This window comes from Geotrypetes seraphini, chromosome 10 (assembly GCF_902459505.1).
Source record: "Geotrypetes seraphini chromosome 10, aGeoSer1.1, whole genome shotgun sequence".
NCBI lineage: Eukaryota > Metazoa > Chordata > Amphibia > Gymnophiona > Dermophiidae > Geotrypetes > Geotrypetes seraphini.
The window spans coordinates 33,695,840-33,717,796 of record NC_047093.1 but is presented as its reverse complement, the minus strand read 5'-3'; the positions used below and the strand labels follow the sequence as shown (position 1 = coordinate 33,717,796).

General features: G+C 43.6%; 1 protein-coding gene across 1 annotated transcript in view; it reads right to left on the bottom strand.

Annotated features, from left to right (window-relative positions):
• Positions 1–1,266: 1,266 nt before the first annotated feature.
• Positions 1,267–21,957, bottom strand: part of MGAT5B (alpha-1,6-mannosylglycoprotein 6-beta-N-acetylglucosaminyltransferase B) — a 327,915-nt gene continuing 307,224 nt past the window's right edge. The window contains exons 16-18 of the mRNA XM_033961186.1: positions 17,045–17,119; positions 10,018–10,274; positions 1,267–2,080 (exon numbers count right to left, since the gene is read on the bottom strand). Coding sequence (XP_033817077.1) covers positions 1,882–2,080; positions 10,018–10,274; positions 17,045–17,119 — 531 coding nt within the window. The 3' untranslated portion in view covers positions 1,267–1,881. The remainder of the gene's footprint in view (positions 2,081–10,017; positions 10,275–17,044; positions 17,120–21,957) is intronic.

Below are 21,957 nucleotides of genomic sequence, written 5' to 3'. Positions count from 1 at the left end.
AGTCCCGATGTTGGCGGGAGTCCTCGCGTTTCAAGTAGGGCAGTGGCGGTATTTAACCTCTGCACTATCAGAGGTCCTTCTCCATTTTTTTACAGCGCCACCGGAGCTGAAGACTTTTTTATGCTGCCTTCCCTCGTTGGTGCCGAAAACAGGGAGCTGAAGAGACATACTTCAGCAACTCTTCCTCCATGCCAGTGTGGAGCGGCGCTGAGGGTAAGCTTGTAGACAGTGGTGTCTACATAGAGGGAATCAGCTGGAGGAAAGGGCAGGAGGCTGAAAGCTCCTGTCCTACAGTGCTGGGCTGCCAAAGGAATTAAGGTTGGGGGGGGAGGGAATTCGCTCTATAAGACGCACCCTTATTTCCAACCAATTTTTTGGGGGAACAAAGTGCATCGGTATTACACACACTATACGATCATAAGTTTTCTTTTTGTTTGCTTTATAGGTTTATTACCTCTCTGGCCCTTTTTAGGTTACTGCTCCTATTTTACTTGATATTGTTTGATTTTATTTAACATTTGATGCTCATTAGAGTTTGATAGATTTACCTCTGTACTGTTTGAATTACTATGTCGTTATTAAGATGGTTATCATATTTGCAATGTATTACAATGCATCTCATGTTTATGATTTCTGTTCTTGTAAACTTCAATAAAAACTTGCTTGAACTTAAAAAAAAAAAGAATCTAACAATTAGAGAATGACATGGGGAAAACAAATCTGTCCCCGTCACCAAACCACCGTCCCCTTCACCGCCCCATCCCCGCCATCCCCTTCACTGCCCTGTCCCTTCACCGCCCAGTCCCCATCCCCACCATCCCCTTCACCGCCCCATCCCTGTAGCATCCACCCTTCCCTCTCACCACTTCACTGCCCTTCAGCACCCCTCGCCCGGTCAGTACATCTCCCTCCCTCCCCCCGTACCTTCTCGGCGCGTTTTAAGGTTTCAGATTTGTTAAAAGCCGCCGGAGTGTTCATGCAGTCATGTGCGTGTGTGGGCGGAAGCTTCTTCTCTGACGCAACTTGCGTCAGAGGAGAAACTTCTGCCCACACATGCACGCGACTGCACGTTCGCTCCGGCAGTTTTCAACAAGTCTGAAACCTTAAAGCACACTGCGAAGGTAAGGGGGAGAGAGGGAGATAGATAGAGTCAGGTGGGAAGGTAGGAAGGAGGGAGGGGGCCGCGCGCATTCCCTCCCTTAACTGCGGGGACAAGGCCATTCACCGCTCCAAAGAGCGGTGGATGGCCTTGTCCCCATACCTGCGGTGAGCACCTATCCCCCTCCACCGTTTTGGCGGGTTACCCACGGTTACTCGCAGCTAGCTGTGGGTAACATCCACCGTGTCATTCTCTAATAACAATCACATTGATTGGTTCCCAAGGATGATGTAGAAAGTGTAGGCGGTGGTGGGTACAAATTGCATTGATGGATTGGTGGTACACATATGGTTTTGCAGCACCTTTTTAAAGAATTTAAATCAACCGGGCTGGCGAGACTGACACTGAAAGAATGGCACATTCTGCAAAATGCAATCCCTGTAGGTGCCAGCTGTACTCAAACCTTCTCTTTCCTGTTATGAAACAGTTTCAAGAAGTATGGGAAAACATAGGTACTAGTCACTGTCTTGGTTTCACTTGCTGAAGCATAAAGAATGCATTAGGATCTTTGTGAGGCCAGGTGTAGCATGGCCCTTTCAGTTTTTGGATGCCAACAGACATCTATCCCAAGAAATGTAATTTTCAAGTGATCCTCTGATTTATTGATTGGCAAACTTGCCAATAGGTTTTGGCATTCAACTCATTAAGATGCATTCTCTAGAAAATAAAGGAAATTGGATAAAGCATCGCTTTTCTTTCCTTGTTCACTGGATGGCTTGTAGTCATAAGCAGTCCCTGCAGAGAGCCACTTGCCCCTTGTGATAGTCCCGACATGGGCACAGACGTCGATATTTAGAATTGTATCCAGCACAACTGAACAATAGAGCAACCTTCTGGAGGAAGCATTCCTTGTTATTTTCAGCAAACGCTGGAAAAAGGTGGTTCATTTCGAACTCCGCACTGTTACATTGGATGTTCAACCTAGAGAAAGAGGCAACAGACTGGCAGGTTAATGCACGCATCACCACGTGGACAATTTTCAAACATATTTCTATTGGGAAAACACTGCTTTGCCCATAGAAAGGGGGTTTTATACAGTTGCCTATTCTACTTGCAGGGAAAAGTATACTCATAGGCCTAGATCAGACGTGGGCAACTCCGGTCCTCGAGGGCCGGAATCCAATCGGGTTTTTAGGATTTCCCCAATGAATATGCATTGAAAGCAGTGCATGCAAATAGATGCCATGCATATTCATTGGGGAAATCCTGAAAACCCGATTGGATTCCGGCCCTCGAGGACTGGAGTTGCCCATGTCTGGCCTATATTCTATACAGTGGCATAGTGAGGGAGGGGCAGGGAGAACAATCCGTCCCAGGCGCTGTCTTGGTGAGGGTGCAGGCATCCGTCCTCCTCTCTGCCCCCCCCCCACTCCTTCCCAGCCCCATTGCTCTGCTTCACTTCCCCTGTACCGCTGTAACGTTCCTGGCATGAGCAGCAACCCCCAAGCTGCTATCGTGACAGTACCGGCTCTTCCTATAACATCACTTCCTGTCCTAGGAAGTGACATCAGAGGAAGAGCCGACGCTGGCGCGACAGCAGCTTGGGGGGAGGGGTTGCTGCTCGCTCCAGGAACATTACAGAAATCCAGAGGAAGGGAAGCGGCGTACATACGGCAGGAGGGGGCAGGGAAGGAGCATGTGGAGGGGGGGCGTCACTGCCCCGTGCACCTCTCACCCTCACTAAAGTTAGGGATCGTCACACCTAGCCAATCTAGGTACCTAACTTATTGTATGCCGAATAAATATTCCGTAAACCGCTATGAACTGCTGGTTAGGCGGTATATAAAAATAAAATTATTATTATTATTATTAATGAGCAATTAATACCTCGTAACTGCCTTAAATTTCAGGTAGGTGCCTAGTACAAGGTGCCTACTAGAAAGTAGGCATGCTTAGGGGTGGATTGTGGGGTGTTTGGTATGTAGGCGCCTGTTTTGGAGTTAAGCGCCCTCATTTAGGCCAAGAAAACCTCGGCTTTTCATTTGGAATTTACGCCACAGAGAGGTGCACAGTTCCTCTCTCTCAATCGATCCTTCAAATCCTGGGTCCAAATGAACAAATGCTGACAAGTTATGACTGACTTAGAGCAGGTGTACAAGCTGACATTTAAATTCTTTAAAGTACACGTCCTATATTTGACTGCACATTAAGAAACCCGTGTACAGTAGTCTCTCAGTTAACCGGAACCCATGGGGATTGATAGATGCCGGATAAATGTAGTTTCTGGTTGCTTGAGAGAACTATTAAAAATAGGCCTAATTACCTAATATTATACCATAAACTGTTCTGGAAATGTGGTAGGCAAAGCGTGGGCATATTCAGGTGTGGAGTGCCAAGTTTACACTTAAATTTTTCACCAGAAATTTATTTTCATTTTTATTTAAAGTATTACAGCATTTCTTAGATTTTTTTTTTTCTGGTTGCTTGAGAGTTCTGGTTAATTGAGTTCCGGTTGACAGAGAGTCAACTGTATTACTTGCAAGGACTGGGCAAACCATGCCCCAAACATACCTTCTTAAAATCTGGCTTTATCAAACCACTACTTACATGTTTGGTTTATGGTTTATTGAGTTTGATACACTGCCCTTCCTTAGGGTTACCATATAGCTCCAGAAAAAGAAGGATGGATTGAGACATCCGAGTTTTACTTCCATTTCTTTCCAATGGAAGTAAAACTCAGATGTCTCAATCTATCTCCCTTACTTCCATTGCTTTCAATGGAAGTAAAACCCGGATGTCTCAATCCGTCCTCCTTTTCCTAGAGCCATATGTTAACCCTACGGCCTTCCTGTGTAATTGGTGCCTAACCCATCTAAAAGCCCCATCAGATTTTGGATTCCATTTACAAAGTTTGCACTCCATTGCCATAAAGTTGATGTTTTCTGCTGAGCAAATGGATAAAAGGTATCTAAAAATGAAAACAAAACAGAACTGATGAAATTGAACTAGAGGAGGCAGGTTAATATCACAGGAAGGCCAGCCATTTCTCAACATGGCATTGGAGGAGGGGTAATGAAATTTAATGGGTTTTATTGGAATCGGGGGTTAAGGGGGGTGGGAGAATGGGGTGGGTGAGTTTGATAATGGTATTTCATTATTCAAGCTAACTGGTGAGGTGTGTGCAATCAGTTATTGGAAATAAATAACGGAAGATGCAGTGCAATTGATCATTCTTGCCCTCAACAAGGTCAATGTGTGAGAAATTTAGTTCCATGGTGAGCTGAGGTGATGTCTCCAATGTAGCCAATGAAGGATCAGCTGAACACATTCATAAATACTGTATAAAGACATAAAAAGCTCCTGCAGCTGAACTTAACTGGAAAGCATAATTAATGTAGCAATTTTGCTGCCAAAATCAGATTGTTTGAACAAGTTACAGCATTAGAGAAAATCTGTATAAATCAGACATCTCCTGGTTGATAACAAATAAGCAAGTTACATGTCCTCATTAATGCATTCTCTCTCCACCACCTCACTCTGGCACAGCCCCAGGGGAAAACAACAGCTAGCTTGAAATATAATATATGTCATGTTTTCAGCCTAGCTGTGTGATTCCGCTATGTGCAGTGTACATAGTTGATAGAAATTCACATTTGTTGTTGAGCTGCTCAAGAAAACTCTGAGTGACTGACAGATTTGTCCAAATATTTGTTGAGTTCCATCAGGGTGCGTTATAAAGAACACCTGAATTACCGTTCAGTGCACTGGAAAGCGAGGAAGGGAACACGTGGGCCTGGAGAAGTCATAGAGAGAAAATGAATCTCTTTTTCATTAGTGTCACAGAAGTGGCTGGGTCTGTGCATGGTACCTGCAGTCTAAAAACTGCTGTTCAGTCTTACAAAAGGTACCCATTTTGCTAATTTGATTATGAGGAACAAATAATCTCTCCAGGGCACTGACCATGGAACTCTGGCTACACACCTGAATTCACAAGTTACTGTAGCCCACTGCATGTTTTCCTATGAGATATCTCATTCATTGGTATTAAGAACAGAATTGTTGCCATACTGGGATATACCAATGGTCCATCAAGCCCAGTATCCTGTTTTCAACAGTAGCCAATCCAGATCCAAAGTACCCAGCAAGATCCCAAAAGAGTACAACAAATTTTATGCTTTTTATCCTAGAAATAAGCAGTGGATTTTCCCCAAGTCTAACTTAATAATGGCTTATGAACTTTTAGGAAATTATCCAAATCTTTTTTAAAACCCTGCTAAGCTAATTGCTTTCACCACATTCTCTGGCAACAAATTCCAGAGCTTAATTACATGTTCAGTGAAGAATAGTTTCTCCAGTTTGTTATGAAGAACACCTGAAATACTTTACCTAAGATAGGTAGTTCAGTGCACTGGAAAGCAAGGAAGGGAACACATGGGCCTACAAGATGGAGTGAAGGAGTAGCCTAGTGGTTAGTGCATGGTTGGCTCTTCCAAATGTTAAATTGGCAAGCATGTGTCTGCAATCACATATCCGCACATCCCTTCTGCTATCACCTTGGTGCTACATTGCCCTGAGCTCCGCATACCCAATCCCCCAGAGAGAGAGCAGTTATCTTCAGAAGAGAGCAACAACTTAAGAGAGTGAGGGAGATGTTATAGATTCAATTTACAATACCAGTGGTGCAGCTGATGAGAGAAACCCTTACTATCCAAACCAAAAAAGACCTCAACAACTTGATCATAGATTTTTGTCTCACCAAATACAATGCTGAGTTTTTGATGTCTAGGCTCCAGAAGTGGAACTTGTTGGATGAAAGTGTTCAAGTTGCAGATCACTATGCTTTTTCCACCCATCAAGATGGGCTCACTTCGGCCACAATGTTACCAGTCTGTTTGAGGCAATTGGAATTGTCTGTAACCCGAAAGAGTGGCATCTCTTCATTGACAGGTCGTCCAGGAACATCAAAGCTGTGCTGCTCCATAATGGGAACAAGTACCCGTCTCGTCCACTGGTTCACTCAGTACACCTCAACGAGGATTATAAGAGCATCAGGACCTTCCTAGGCACCTTGAAGTATGATGAGTAAGGATGGGACTTCAAAACAGTGGCATTCCTAATGGGTCTCCAAGGCGGTTTTACCAAGTTTTCCTGCTATAGCTGCCTTTAGGACAGCAGGGGCATGAAGGTGCACTATCAAAGATGGGACTGGCCACAGTGGATTGAGTTCTCTGTGGGGAAAAACAACATCTAATGGGAACCAGTGGTGGACCCCTGGAAGGTGCTATTTCCACCACTGCACATCAAATTGGCGTTCTGGACAAACAATAGTCTGGACATCCAGATAAACGATTTCTCCAAAAAAAAATAAATTTTTAGATGTATTTTTAAAGAATCGACATTTTTCCGCTGCCGACTTTGGGTGTCTAGCGCCATAAAAAAACATTATTCGCAGATGACGCCAAACTATGTAATATAGTAGGTGAATGCAATTTGAAGAATAATATGGAGCAGGACCTGCTTGCATTGGAAAGTTGGCCCTCGACCTGGCAGCTAGACTTCAACGCTAAGAAATGCAAGGTCATGCACCTCGGAAGCAGAAATCCATGCAGGACGTACTCCTTGAATGGAGAAACTTTAACTAGGACATCAGCAGAACGAGATTTAGGAGTAATTATCAGTGCAGACATGAAAGCTGCCAATCAAGTGGAGAAGGCTTCATCCAAGGCAAGGCGGATGATGGGTTGTATCAATAAAAGTTTCATCAGCCGGAAGCCTGAGGTCATAATGCCGTTGTACAGGGCCATGGTGAGACCTCATCTGGAATACTGTGTACAATTCTGGAGGCCACATTACTGTAAAGATGTGCGCAGAATTGAATCGGTTCAGCGGATGGCCACCAGGAAGATTGCAGGGCTCAAGGGTCTCTCGTACGAAGAGAGGCTGAACAAATTACAGCTCTACATTCTCGAAGAACGTAGGGAGAGGGGAGACATGATTGAGACATTTAAGTACATCACAGGACGTGTAGGGGTAGAAGATGATATTTTCTTTCTCAAAGGACCCTCGGCCACAAGAGGACATCCGCTCAAATTCAAAGGCGGGAAATTTCATGGCGATTCCAGAAAGTATTTCTTCACGGAGAGAGTGGTAGATCATTGGAACAAGCTTCCAGTGCAGGTGATCCAGGCAAGCAGCGTGCCAGACTTTAAGAATAAATGGGATGCCTATGTCGGATCCCTACAAAGATTGAGTTAAGGAATTGTTATTAGGGCATAGACTAAGGGGATGGGTCAGTAGAGTGGGCAGACTTGATGGGCTATAGCCCTTTTCTGCCGTCATATTTCTATGTTTCTATACGTCTGAATCGGACTTAGACATATCTTTTGATTATGCCTCGCCACCTGACCAGGAATAAAAATTGGGTTACACAGTTACACAATGTTATATATAAAATAGGTGAGCATGTGAGTTCTTTACACAAGAACATTCACACTTGCTTCCATCTAGTAGAGAATTACTATTAGTTTACTAGAGAATTTACATCCTAAAATAGGTGCTTAAATGACTTTTTAAAATAGCCTGAAAATAGGCATCTACTTGGCCTTCACATGTAGGTCTATTATAAAATGACTTCGTGCCTCTATGTCTCACACATGTTCCCCTTTGCATATGCCCCCAATTCAAATACATGCTTTGGAAGTTAAGTAAGTACTTGCAGAATACTGCTTAGGCACTGTGGACCAAGTTCACATATTGGACCAAGTTCAAAGGTGGACCAAGTTCAAAGGTGCCCATATTTGGACACTGGAAAAAAATCAGTGACTACATTACTTCCAAACTGCATCACTAAGCATCTGAAGCTCAATAATTTCTGGGATATATAAATTGAGGTATTTTCTTTTTCTTTAACACGTTAAATGCTACATGTCTGGAGATGCAACAGCTATGATCTTCTTCCTTATACCTGACAGTGGTTAGCTTCTTGCGGGCAATGCCTTCTGAATGGGTTAGTTTTGTGCATAGGAGAAATGAACTTCATGCCTAAGCCAAGGTAGGTGAAGTATGACCTCAGTTGCTCAGATTTAACGCTGTGGTTAAAAAAACTTCATTGGCTGCCTGTACGATCACATATTATTTTTAAGACAAAAGTGTTGGGGTTCAAGGTCATCCACCAAGGGATCCCATATTATTTGTCACAGGCTATGGCACTTTATAGGCCACTCAAAGCATTGCGATCTGAGGGGGGCAATACGATTATCGCTTACGGGTTTCTCAGCAGCATACTATGAGAGTACTAGGTCCTCTCCTATCTCTATCACTGTGAAATAAGTTAACTGGACCACTAAGAGCTCTTGTAGATTTTTAGAAGTTTAAGAAACTTCTGAAAACTACATTATCTGTAGAAGCATTTCAATAAATGTGGGTTTTTATTCTGGATTATGAATGTTTCTGTACTGATACGCTGTTGAGTGCTGTAGAATATGGCTGATATGAAGGACCTGTTGTTATTTGTATAATATGTGCTATGTTTCTTATTTAATATGATTGCTTTTTTGTAAAACCGCCTAGTTATAGGCGGTTAAGAAATCTTTAAAATAAATACATTTACTTCTAACACTCACCGTAGTCCTGCATCTTGCCAAAGAGAGCTTCCTTCTGGAGTTCATAAGGTGTCACGTGTATAGGCACCTATCCAGGTGTACTTGAAAATTCCTTTTTATCAAGCCTGTGGCTCCCGATATAAAATTCTCCACGGCATCCTCCCTCCCTTCATCCCACTCTCCTGGAACTCCTTAAATCTTAATACCACCAGACCCACTCACAAACTTAAATTATCCTTTCCTTCATTAAAAGGCATTTCCCGCGCAGGAAAACTAGGGACCTCCCTCCCCTTCAGACTCAGTGAGCTCCGGAACAACCTTACCTCTCCCTTCCGAACCTTGAGCTCTCTCCAACTCTGCTGCAAACATCTGAAAACCTGTCTGTTTTCAAAAATGTAATACTTACCCCATCTTTAGCATTGTAAGCCCCCCAAACATCCTTCTCTATACCCTTTAACCTTCATTGGAGTTCCTTTCTCTCTCAACTCCTGTAAACCGTGCTGAGCTCTACGATTGTGGAGATGATGCGGTATATAAACCTAAGGTTTAGTTTAGTTTAATGAGTAATATGGTATTCCTGTATCTTTCTTCTACATTTTCTTCCTCTCTGACTGCATTTCTTGCTTGGCACCTGACACCTCTATAATTAATACTGTTCTGCCATTTTTTTTTTTTTTTTTCACACTATGGGCTCCTTTTATCAAGGTGCGCTACGTGGGTTAGCGCGTCGGACATTTCATCATTCGCTAACCCCCGCAGCACGCCAAAAAACTAACGCCTCGTCAATGGAGGCATTAGCGACTAGCGCGGCAGGCGGTTGAACGCGCGGTATTCCGAGCGTTAACCGCCTACCGCACCTTGATAAAAGGAGCCCTACGTCTGGTTTCCTTGCAACCAGCTTTTCATCAGTTGGAATGGGATGCCCCATGTGATTAGATAGAAGGCTACAGTCCTGGAGATCTCAGTCATTCCAAAAGATTTACCCATTTAAAATCCCCTCTCTCTTTCGCATGTGTCTAAACTTTTGTGGGTAAATTTAATCAAACATTCAGGACAGAATATTCAAATAAAGATAACAGAGTGACTTTGCTCAGATATCTCAGATGCTTAAAGAGCTTTTCAACACTGATTTTCTATGACTTGAAAAACCTATTCCACTTCCACTTTCCCATCTTCATATTCTGATTGTAAGCTTTTCTGGGAAAGGACATTGCAAATTTGCAACCGTGTGAATCATCTTGCGTATGTGCCAATGTCATATTTACTTTTTAATTGAAAAGGATGTCATGGAGGTAAATCCTCTGCGTGGAAACTTACTGCTCAAACACTCTCCTTTTGTTGATCAGCCCAAAGAATGCTGGCTCGCAAATGAGTCCATGTTCTCGGCAGGTCTCAGTACATGACTGCCCGGCCTCAGAAACCCATGCCTGCATGGAACTCTTTGGAGGCCAAGATGGAGGACTGCTCCCATGCGATGGCCAGATGAGATATGTGCCGTTGACTAGCAAAGAGAAAGGCGTAGTCACGTCTTCTGTAGTGTTGAGTAATGCTGAGGAAAGAGATGTGCAGAAATCCTAGAATCAGGAAGAAAAACAAATGGATACAGTAAAATAAAGCCTTATACTGGACAAATTACCGATCTGTTAACATGAATTTTTAAAGTTCAAGTGGCACTTCCTTTCAATTAAGTGATTCATTCAGATATAGGGTCCAATTATGAATTATTCAGCATCTGTCCACAAATCAGAGACTGGGAAATGATGAGGGACTGACTGAATGAAGGCAAATCCACTGAAGATTAGGCTGAGAACATTGGAATGGTAGTTAATGAACTGGTTTCCTTGTGCTTTTCTTAGAAGGACAGGAGACAGTCATTGCTTTAAAGCTTCAGCCATGATAGCAAGGAAGCTCCCAATCTACCACCCTTGGGGGCCCCTCCGATCGTAACTTGAAGTCAGGCTGTCCAACCCTCCAGCAAAACGCTTCCACCTGGAAGCAGCCCGGAAGTGATCGCACTCCTACAGCACGCCTAAACTATGGAACCAACTCCCTCCTACTATCAGGGAAATTGACAACCTATTGCCCTTCCGGAAAGCAGTAAAGACACTACTGTTCACGAACTCCTGGTCTTAAACTTTAACCATCCGGGAACCAGCGCACCATAACTCAGGGCCAGTGGCGTACCTAGCATGTGTGACACCCGGGGCCCATCATTTTTTGGCACCCCCTATCTGTACGAAAAACATGATTTTTAGTAACAAGCCACATGTCACACATGAGTACCTAGGAAAAGGCAGCATCTTACATACTGCAGTGAGAAGTACAACAGCAATACACCCATTGTAAAACTAAACAAGCCAGACTAGTACAGATCAATTCTGCAGTCAATCCTAACAGAAAACCATGCCTTTCGAACACACAGAACACAGAAAACACCTTCGCCTAATATGGAGGGTCATCACAAACTTACCCCTCCCCCTTTTACAAAACTGTAGTGTGGATTTTAGCCACGGTGGTAACAGCTCTGACGCTCATAGAATTCTGAGCATCAGAGCTGCTGCCACCACGGCTGGCGCTAAAAAATGCTCCACAGTTTTGTAAAAGGGGGGATAAAATAGAAATACATAGACAAAGGTTAAATTGAACCAGCAAGAAGCTGGTCTCTGCATACAATGCAATACCACAGAAACAGTGACACGTCTCCTAAAGCAATAAATAAATAGAAAATTTTTGTTCTACCTTTGTCTTCTCTGGTTTCTGCTTTCCTCATCTTGTTACTCTCTTCCTTCCATCCACTGTCTGCCATCTCTCTGTCCCTATATGGCATCTTCTCTCCTTCTATGCCCCTTCCAGAAACTGTATGCCTCCCCCTTCCATCTCTCCTTTCACCCCCATTAGTCTGGTATCTGTCTCCTCTCCTTCTCCCCTGCTCTGGCATCTCCCTCTCCGCGCCCTTCCTCCTGTTCTTCCCTGGTCTTCCTTCTCAATTTATTTTCTGCCTCTGTCTAAATTCTTTTTTTACTATTCAGTCCTCAATTTCCCTCTTTCACTGTATCTACCTATAGCTTGCCACCTCTTTCCCTTACCCCTTCCAGTAACTAACTCTATCCTCTTCCCTCAATCCTGCATGTGCCCTTTTTTTCTTTCTCCTCCCCACTTCCTTCCAGCATCTGCTCCCCTTTCCCTCACACTTCCATTCAGCAGCTGTCCTTCCTCTCCCCAACACTTCCATTCAGTGTCTGTTTCCCTCTCTCTACCCCTTCCATCTACTTTTCACCCTCTATCTCGTCCCTTCCATTCACTGCCCTCTGTGCTATTTCTATCCAGTGTGCACCCTCTCTCTCTATCTTCCATATGGCACCTTCCCTCTTTCTATGCTCCTTCCATAAACTATCTATCCCGTGCCCCTTCTCTCTTTTGTACATGATTGATTTCAACTCTGTCACCTCTCCGTTTTTCTCTCTCTGTCACCACCCCCTCCCCTATGCTCTGGCATCTCTCTCTTCTCCTTTCTTTCCTTCCCACTCACGGTCTGGCATCATCCCTTCCCTGATTCCCGGCATCTCTCTCCTTTCCTTTTCTTCCATCTCTCCCTCCCCCTCCATGCTCTGATATCTCCTCCTTCCTTTCCCCCTTCCTTTTCCCTTGATCTGGCATACCTTCCTCCTTCCCTTCATGCCCTGGCGTCTCTTCTTCCCTCCAAGCCCTGGTATCTCCTTTCATTCCCTCCAGTTAGGTAAAGCAACAATCTCCCCAATTCTCTCCCCCTCTGCTCCCTTTCCTCCTTCTGTCACCCAAGGCCTGGTGTCCTGAACTTCATCGGGCAGCAGCAGCATTCACAATTCACTGCTGTTGCCCGCTTCAGGCCTTCCTCTCTGTCGGGTCCTGTCTTCATGAAAACAGGAAGTAGGCAGGACCCGGCAGAGAGGAAGGCCTGAAGCCGGCAACAGCAGCGAATTGTAAAAACTGTTGCTGCCCGAAGAAAGTAATGGCGCTAGGCCTTGGAGCACCGAGGCAGACCGCTTCTCCCCCCTCCCAGCCGAACCCCCGCCAACCCTCCTATTTCTCCCCCCCAAGTGAACCTTTCTGATCCTCCCAGCGAGAGCAGCAAACCTCCCTCCAATAGCATCAGTGGCTTCGCAGCTTTCTCCTGCCGGTGAAGTGTCACTGATGCAATAGGGACCGAGCCGGCTGTGCACCCCCCCCTAAGGCTGCACCTGGGGCGGACCGCCTACCCCAGCTCCCCCCTTGGTACGCCACTGCTCAGGGCACCCGAATCTGTCAGCCAATCCTGTACTCTTATCTATTATGGCCATGCAGATACCATTCTGAAACTTTATACAGTTTGCATTCTCTTAGTTTAACTAAAGCACAGGTGTTCTAAACCCCCCATAGTATGTGTGTCATATAAAAAAAAAAATTGGTCCTGTAGCTCATTATTGAACCTGTAGCATGTAGATTTACTATAGCATGTGTGTTCTTAGTTTCCCCATAGCATGTGTTATCGAAAATCATCTCAATTTTCTGTAGCTCGTTATTGATCCTAAAAACTACTGTGTACCCGTTCTGGGATCCTGGGGAGGACGGGCTATAAAAAACTAACTAACTAAATCCATATATGAGATAGGAAGGAAGAGTAATACAGCGTTTAAAGCACAGATATGGAAGTCTTGAGTTTCAGAGATGTTGTGGGGGGAGGGAGAATCCTAGGGCTCCTTTTACTAAGCTGCGATAGTGTTTTTAGCGCGCGCTCAGCGCGTGCAGAATTGCCTCGTGCACTAGACGCTAATGCCAGCATTGAGCTGGCGTTAGTTCTAGCCGTGTAGCGCGGGTTTAGCGCGCGGGGCAATTCTGCGCCGCTAAAAACGCTATCGCAGCTTAGTAAAAAGAGCCCCTAGTCTTGGCTTTTCGTTCAGCATCTCAGAATCTTCTTGTTATACCATCTTTAAAATTGATTAACACGCTGCGCTCCGATAATTTTGCCGTTACTGCCCCTACTCTCTGGTATTCATTGCCTACTTATTTGCGCAATGAGTCCGATTTAAAACAATTAAAAAAAAACCTGAAAACATTCTTGTTCCAGGACGCCTTTGGATAACAACTGTCCTTTTAAGGACATCATTTAGATTAAGTTGATCAATTTTCCCCTAACCTATTGTACTTTCCTTTTATGTTGCACTTTTCTTTCATGATTGTAGTTCTTCCCCACTTTCCTATTGTTTGAAATAATAATAATAATAACTTTATTTTTGTATACCGCCATACCCCGAAGAGTTCTAGGCGGTTCACATTAGTTAAACAGAGATTACAAGTGGTTACATATCCAGTTGATCATAGAGTTGCAAACAGCAAGGAGAGAGTAGTTACAAAAGGTTACATATCAAATTGAACGCAGAGTTGTGAACCGCAAGGAGAGTAGGGGGGAGAGGAGGGGGACGGGGGAGGGGAGTAGAGTAGAAGGGGGGGAGGAGGAGGGTAGAAAAGGGGCATTAAGGGTCTTGGTCTCGAAAAAGGTGAGTTTTGAGTAGTTTTCTAAAGTCGAGGTAGTTGTAGGCCTTGAGGACCATTTGGGCTAGCCAGGGGTTTAGTTTGGCGGCTTGGAAGGCGTAGGTTTTGTCAAGGAATTTTTTTGAGTGGCATAGTTTATCAATGTTTCGTTATGACGCTTGGTTTTTACTTAGCATCCCTTGTTTTAACTTGTATGTAAATAATTTTAGAGTGCACACCGCTTAGAATACCGATTAAGCAGTTTAAAAAGATTTTTAATAAACTTGAAACTCTGATACAGTATTTGACAAGTTGGTTATATCCTTGAGGGTCCACCTGTAGCTGATCTTCCTACAAAATGCTGCCATGTAGCTCGTAACTTGGCTTGCATCATGTGTATGTCTGAGCCCTGAGATCTTGTTTCAGGCAACTTGTATATTGCATTCTGTTGAAAACTGCTTAAGCTAAACCATGTATTTCTCTGCTGTATCTCTTTCCGCATTAGCATGCATAAGCAAATGGATCATATTCGCCAAATATGTAACCTATCCTTAAAGACTGGAGAGATCCCGGAGGATTGGAAAATTGCAAATGTCACGCCCATCTTCAAGAAGGGTTCAAGGGGGGACCCAGGGAACTACAGGCCGGTGAGCTTGACCTCGGTCCCGGGAAAAATGATGGAAGCACTGATTAAGGACAGTATCTGTGAACACATAGAAAACAATGGACAGCTAAAGACGAGCCAGCACGGCTTCTGCAAGGGTAGGTCATGCCTCACAAACTTATTGTACTTCTTTGAGGGAGTAAATAGACAGGTGGATAAAGGAGAATCCATTGACATCATTTACCTTGACTTTCAAAAAGCCTTTGACAAGGTACCGCATGAAAGATTGCTTAAAAAACTGTGGAGACACGGGGTGCAAGGGGAGGTCCACCGATGGATCAAAAACTGGCTGGCAGACAGGAAACAGAGGGTTGGAGTGAAGGGCCATTACTCAGACTGGCATGGGGTCACGAGCGGAGTTCCGCAGGGGTCGGTGCTGGGACCGCTCCTGTTCAATATATTTATTAATGACCTGGAGGCGGGAACAAATTGCGAAGTTATTAAATTTGCGGATGACACCAAACTCTACCGCAGGGTTGAAACCATGGAAGACTGCGAAGATCTGCAAAGGGACCTAACGACGCTAGAAGAATGGGCCAAAAAATGGCAAATGAACTTTAATGTAGGGAAATGCAAGGTCATGCATGTAGGGAAAAAGAACCCGATGTTCAGCTACAAAATGGGAGGATCACTGCTAGGGGTAAGTAACCTTGAAAGAGACCTGGGAGTGATGGTGGACACGTCTTTAAAGGCGTCGGTACAGTGCGCCACAGCCTCAAGAAAAGCAAACAAAATGTTGGGTATCATTAAGAAGGGTATCACGACCAGGACAAAGGAGGTCATCCTGCCACTGTATCGTGCAATGGTGCGACCGCATCTGGAGTACTGTGTCCAATATTGGTCGCCGTACCTCAAAAAGGACATGGCGGTACTTGAGGGAGTCCAGAGAAGAGCAACTAAACTGATAAGAGGTATGGAAAACCTCTCATATACTGACAGACTGAAAAAGCTGGGGCTGTTCTCCCTGGAAAAGCGGAGACTTAGAGGAGACATGATAGAAACCTTCAAGATCCTGAAGGGTATAGAAAAAGTAGACAGGGACAGATTTTTCAGATTACGGGGAACCACAAGTACAAGGGGGCACTCGGAAAAATTAAAAGGAGACAGGTTTAAAACAAATGCCAGAAAGTTCTTTTTCACCCAGAGGGTGGTGGACACATGGAACGCGCTCCCGGAGGCTGTGATAGGCCGGAGCACGTTACAAGGCTTCAAAGAAGGTTTGGATAGGTTCCTAGAGGATAAAGGAATTGAAGGGTACAGATAAGAGTAGCGGTAGGTTATAGGGATAGTCTGGGACCATTGCTCAGGCAATGGGCCTGATGGGCCGCCGCGGGAGCGGACCGCTGGGCGAGATGGACCTCTGGTCTGCCTCAGCGGAGGCAACTTCTTATGTTCTTATGATCACCCACACCTGCTCTCAGTTTCTTGTTTTGATTTCTAGTTCATCTTTTTATTGGTTGGAGAGGGACGGACTAGTTTTGCTAATGTTTCCCCCCCCTCCCCCAGATAATAGTTGTATTGTTAATTTCTCCCTTTCTGGTATTCATTAGGGAATTATATGATCTAGCTGTAGCAGTAGTAATAATTCCCTAGATTCTCTAGCCATAAACAACATGAAGTATAACCTAGTAACAAAGTGTGTGGTGCAGTGGTTAGAGCTAAAGCCTCAGCACCCTGAGTTGTGGGTTCAAATCCTACACTGCTCCTTGTGAGCCTGGGCAAGTCACTTAATCCCACATTGCCCCAGGTACATTAGATAGAGTGTGAGCCCACTGGGACAGATAGGGAAAAATGCTTGAATACCAGACTGTAAACCACTGAGGCCATAAGCAGTATATAAATACTACCCCAAAAAAGTAGACCTGCACTCTGAAAGGCCTTCTTCCGGTTCTACTTCTAGTGCTGCTTGGTAGGCATGAATATTACCACCAACACAAACTAGATTCTGAATTCTTTCTAACATTGGACAAGAGGTACAATGTCAACCATATTCCTGACAGTGGATAACTCCATGAACTTATGCTGGGAACGAAGTCTGATGTACTGTAGGTCTGCAAAGGAGGAAATGCAATTACTTTGGTTATTTGATCAGCATCTCTGCTATAAACTTCGGAATACCCTGAGATGGGAACTTCAGTCTGTTTCACTCTGACCTACACAATCAGACAGGCTGGGGGCTCTAGAGACGCATACCTGGTGTTGAATGTATGCATTAAGTCGTTCCATCATTCCTTCACAGGTGTATTCAAAAGGCAGGTAAGGCTCCACCTATCGAAGAAGAAACAACAGAATTCAAAAAAGCAGCATTGGAAAAAAAAAAAGAAATCAGATGATTTCTCACTAAATTACCCCCTGCTTGAGCCACTGGAAATGATAAACTACAGTGGCATAGTAAGGGCAGGAAGCACCTAGGGTGGTGGCACCCCAGCTCCTTCTGCACCCCCTCTCCACACTCACGCTCTCCCTTCTCCCCCCCCCTCCACCGTACTTCTAAATCTTTGCCAGCGCTAGTGGCTTTTCTCCAGCATGCTTCTCGTGCCAGTGTCGGATTTCCCTCTGACATCACTTCCTGGCCCCGTGACCCGGAAGTGATTTAGAGGGGAACCAGACTGGTATGAGCAACAGGCAGGAAAAGTTGCTCGCGCTAACGAAGATCTACAGAGGTATGGGGTGGGGGGGAGAGACGGCGTAAGTGTGGAAGGGTGTGGCGGGATGGAGAGGTGCCGGCGCCCCTACCGACATGGTGCCCAGGACGGTCCGCCCCCCTCGTCCCCCGTTACTATGCCACTGATAAACTTATGCCTTTAAAACCTAGCTCCCAGAAAAAGATTGATCGAGCTGAAGATGAAAGTAAACTGCCATCAATAGTTATGCAACTCTTTACTCCTTTTAGAGAACATAAAAAGTTTAGCTTAGTAGATTGCTTATAAAACAATTAATATAACTCAGTACCGTGCACAAAAAGCTACAAAAAATACACAACCATTATAAAAACCAAACAGATACCACCGGATTTCAAGCAAGAAAAACATATACAAGAATGTATGGAAGGGTTTATAATCTAAGGTCCCTTCTCCATTCAGATTTGTTCGTGCTTTCACAGTCAGGGATACATCATACATTGTGAGCCAAGATTTAACAGGAGCCTTTCCATCAGAACAGATGCTTTGGCATTCCACTTCAGGCATTGGCAATCAGTATAACTCAGATCATTTTTATTACAAGTGCATAAAGAAGGCCTATAAATACAATGCACTGGGACGGGAGTTCAAAAACCAGACGTCTGTCGTCCTTTTGAGGACATGTCCAGGTGTCCGGATGGCTTTTCAAAACCCGGCACTTTGTCTGTGTTTTGAAAAGCCTCCTCAAATCGCGTCGGGCAGGGAGGAAATCCGTCGATGAGTGGACTTGATCCCTGCCCGACAAGATCAGGGATTGGGGGGGAGGGCAGGGCTAGGACGGGACTGGGGGCGGGATTAGAGTGTTACAGAGCGGGGATGGGTGGAACGGGATGGGCCTAGGGCAGGTCTAGGAGGGTCCGGATTTTCCGATCGGAAAATCTGGCAACCCTAAAACAACCCAAACTCCGGTCACTCCACATTCCTGTAGCACAATATCCAGCAAAACACCAGACATGTATCGCCTTCAGCAGCAGTTATCCAAGTCATGGCGATGACCGGGGCCACATCTGGATTTTCAGCGGCTTAATTCAGCAGCAATGAAAATCTCTGCAGATCGCCCCAGTGGTGTCTGGATAGTGCCAGGGCAGTCTGGGAGGTAGAGCCTGGGTTGATTTTAGTTATAGAAGCAGAGAAACTCCTGATGTCATATCCCCCCTTCCATGTTCTTTTACTTTGTTTTTAATGATGTATTTATTAACTCCTCCTTCTCCTCTTTACTCTCAAGTCCAAGTTTGTATTTTGTACATCCTTAATGTTCACTCTTCCCCCTCTTATAATTATTATATATATATATTTTTAACCTTTACATTTTTTTAGCATTGTAAATTACGTCTAATATGATCGATCTCTAAATTTCTTGAACCCAAATCCATCAATATATTAATTCATTCTTTGGTCATAGCCAAAATTGATTACTGTAATTCTTTTTTACTCAATATTACGCAAAAAGAAAAAAGAAGGCTCCAAATAATTCAAAACACGGCAGTTAAACTGATCTACAATGCTAAAAAATATGACCACGTCACACCCTTGTTGATAGATTCCCATTGGCTCCCTATCAGCTTTTTACTTCTAGTTTTCAAATCTTTAACATACAATGAACCTCAATTTATAACCAGAATGCTTACTCCTTATAATTCATCCCGGTTTCTCCGCTCAACCTCTCATAACCTCCTAACGATTCCATCCCTGAAAATTATAGGCACCAGAAGACACGATATGTTTTCGGTCAGGGCCCCTCAACTGTGGAACTCTTTACCACAGTACATCAGAGATGAAAAAGATCTTTCAGGTTTTAAAAAAATCCTAAAAACTTATCTTTTTAAAGATGCATTCAGCCTCTCACTCACTGACCTGAAATCTTAGGGTTTTTTTAAAATTATTATTATTAATTTTTAATATTTTTACCCTTCCTCTCATTTACTTCCCTCCTGCTTTTCACTCTAACAAGGAATTGTAACTTTTTCCTCCTTACCCTCCACGACTCATGTTAGTCTTATTTTGTAAGTCTGATATTATTTTATTGTATCCACTACCCTTTTTTTAATAAGTTGTACATCGCTTAGGAAGTTCAATAAGCGATTCATCAAATATTAATAAAAACTTGAAACTTGGCTAGATGCTAACCAGCTAATAAAACTTGAAACTTGGTTATTGTAACATAGTAACATAGTAGATGACGGCAGATAAAGACCCGAATGGTCCATCCAGTCTGTCCAACCTGATTCAATTTCAATTTTTTTTTTTTTTTTTCTTCTTAGCTATTTCTGGGCAAGAATCCAAAGCTTTACCCGGTACTGTGCTTGGGTTCCAACTGCCAAAATCTCTGTTAAGACTTACTCCAGCCCATCTACACCCTCCCAGCCATTGAAGCCCTCCCCTGCCCATCCTCCACCAAACGGCCATACTCAGACACAGACCGTGCAAGTATGCCCAGTAACTGGCCTAAGGAATATCACTGTTATACTCAGACATTCAACATCAATTTCAGCCAGTGGCCTGCACTGTATAGCTGGCTATAAATTCAAATGAAATGCTGATCAAAGAGTTTGAATATTGACCCAAGCATTCTTATCTTTCTAGCCTAGCAGAGATGGACAATAGCTTCACATTTCAACGTGGCAGAAAATTAATAAACAAAAGGCAGGACAAAGAACTTCATTATTTTAATCTCGTGTAAACTGCATAAAAACGTACTGCCCGATATTCAGACTGTGGGATATAGCCTGCTGTCTCCTGTGGTCTGCGGCAAAACTGGAAATTCAATGCTGACACTATTCAACCATTGGCATTGAATTTCTGGGAAGGGGGAGGGGAGGAGTTAAATGACTTGCCCATGGTCACAGGGAGCAGTGTGGGGTTTGAACCCACAACTGCAGGGTGTTGAGGCTGTAGCTCTAACCACTACACCATGCTCTCCTCCTCTTAAGGCTCACTAAAAAGTTCAAATTCAATTGTTTGAGGAGCAGCATCCTTGTTTATCACCTTGAGATTGAAAGCAAAGACAGGTGTAAAAACGAACTTACACATCAGAACTGAGATGTCCAGGTTGGGATTGTCAATTTCTACTAGTATTTTATTTAGCCTGAAAACCCAACTGGCCTGCGGACCAACAGGACAAGTTTGACTACTCCTGTTTTAGCCTCACCCTATTTCCACCCAAAATATACCCAGACTATGTTCCTTTGCAATTTGCATGCGTTTGCAATTTGGACATGTATATCCCAATAATCTGAAATTTGGATTTAGACATAGGGTTGACAGATTTTACAATTGGAAAATCCGGACCCCCTAGACCCGCCCGTGCATGCACGGACTTCCTCCCTGCCCGACGCGATATGAGGAGGCTTTTCAAAACCCGGACAAGTTGCCGGATTTTGAAATTCTGGACATCTGGTAACCCTATTTAGACATGTATGCTGGTTTATGCACGTCCAGATTATGAAGAGTGCTTCTCAAACAACAACTTCCATGTCCTAAGGCGCACATGCAAAAGCTTGACCAATCTTGCTTCTTCACTATTTTGTGCTGTTCTGAAAAAATATTGCAATACTTGGAAAGGTGCAGAGATGACGGTTTACATGACGGTTTACATGAGCTTCTGTAAAGGTGTTACAATACAGAGTTAGCATTTTCTGAGATGGTTTTCAAATCAATGACATAGATGATTGTGAACTTTTATGTTATTGATTCGTCAATCAGAACCCAGACTCCTGAGGCAGGTCATTAGTGGCCGAAACACGATCGTGTCAAGTCATTTTATTGAATAAAAGGAATTGAACATCGATCAGTCACCTTACTTTCTTTTTTTTTTTTTAATTTAATATTTATTGAATTTTTTCAATATAATCAAGCATAAAACTTGTACAGAAAGGAAATTCTGCATGAAATTAATACAATTGAAAACATATATAAAAGAATATCAAATATAAGCATAAATTTCTACTCAAGTCCTCAATCAGATCCAAGAGGGGTAATAGGCAAATCAAAGTAATTATATTTAAACCAAGCAATAACTAGTTGAATGAGATTAAAGCACCCTTTCTTAAACTAAGCACTTTCTTTCTCCAGAGATGCAGTTGAGAGAAAGGTTGTCAGTTGAGATGGCTCAAAGAAAACGTATTTATGAGAATGATAATTAATAACACATTTACATGGATGTCGCAAGTAAAAGGTGGCCCCCAGAGATATAACACCAGGTTTCCTTAACAAGAATTCTCGTCTCCTTCTCTGCGTATCCTTAGGCAAATCTGGGAACATCTGAATTTTACAACCTAAAAATTCTTTTGTTTATTTTTAAAGAAAAGTCTCAGCAACCAGTTTTTATCTGGTGCGAGAGCTACTGTCAAAAGTAAAGTGACTGGGGTCACTAATTCTCTATCAGACATTTCCAAAATATTAGATATGTTCATTAAATCAGGTCCC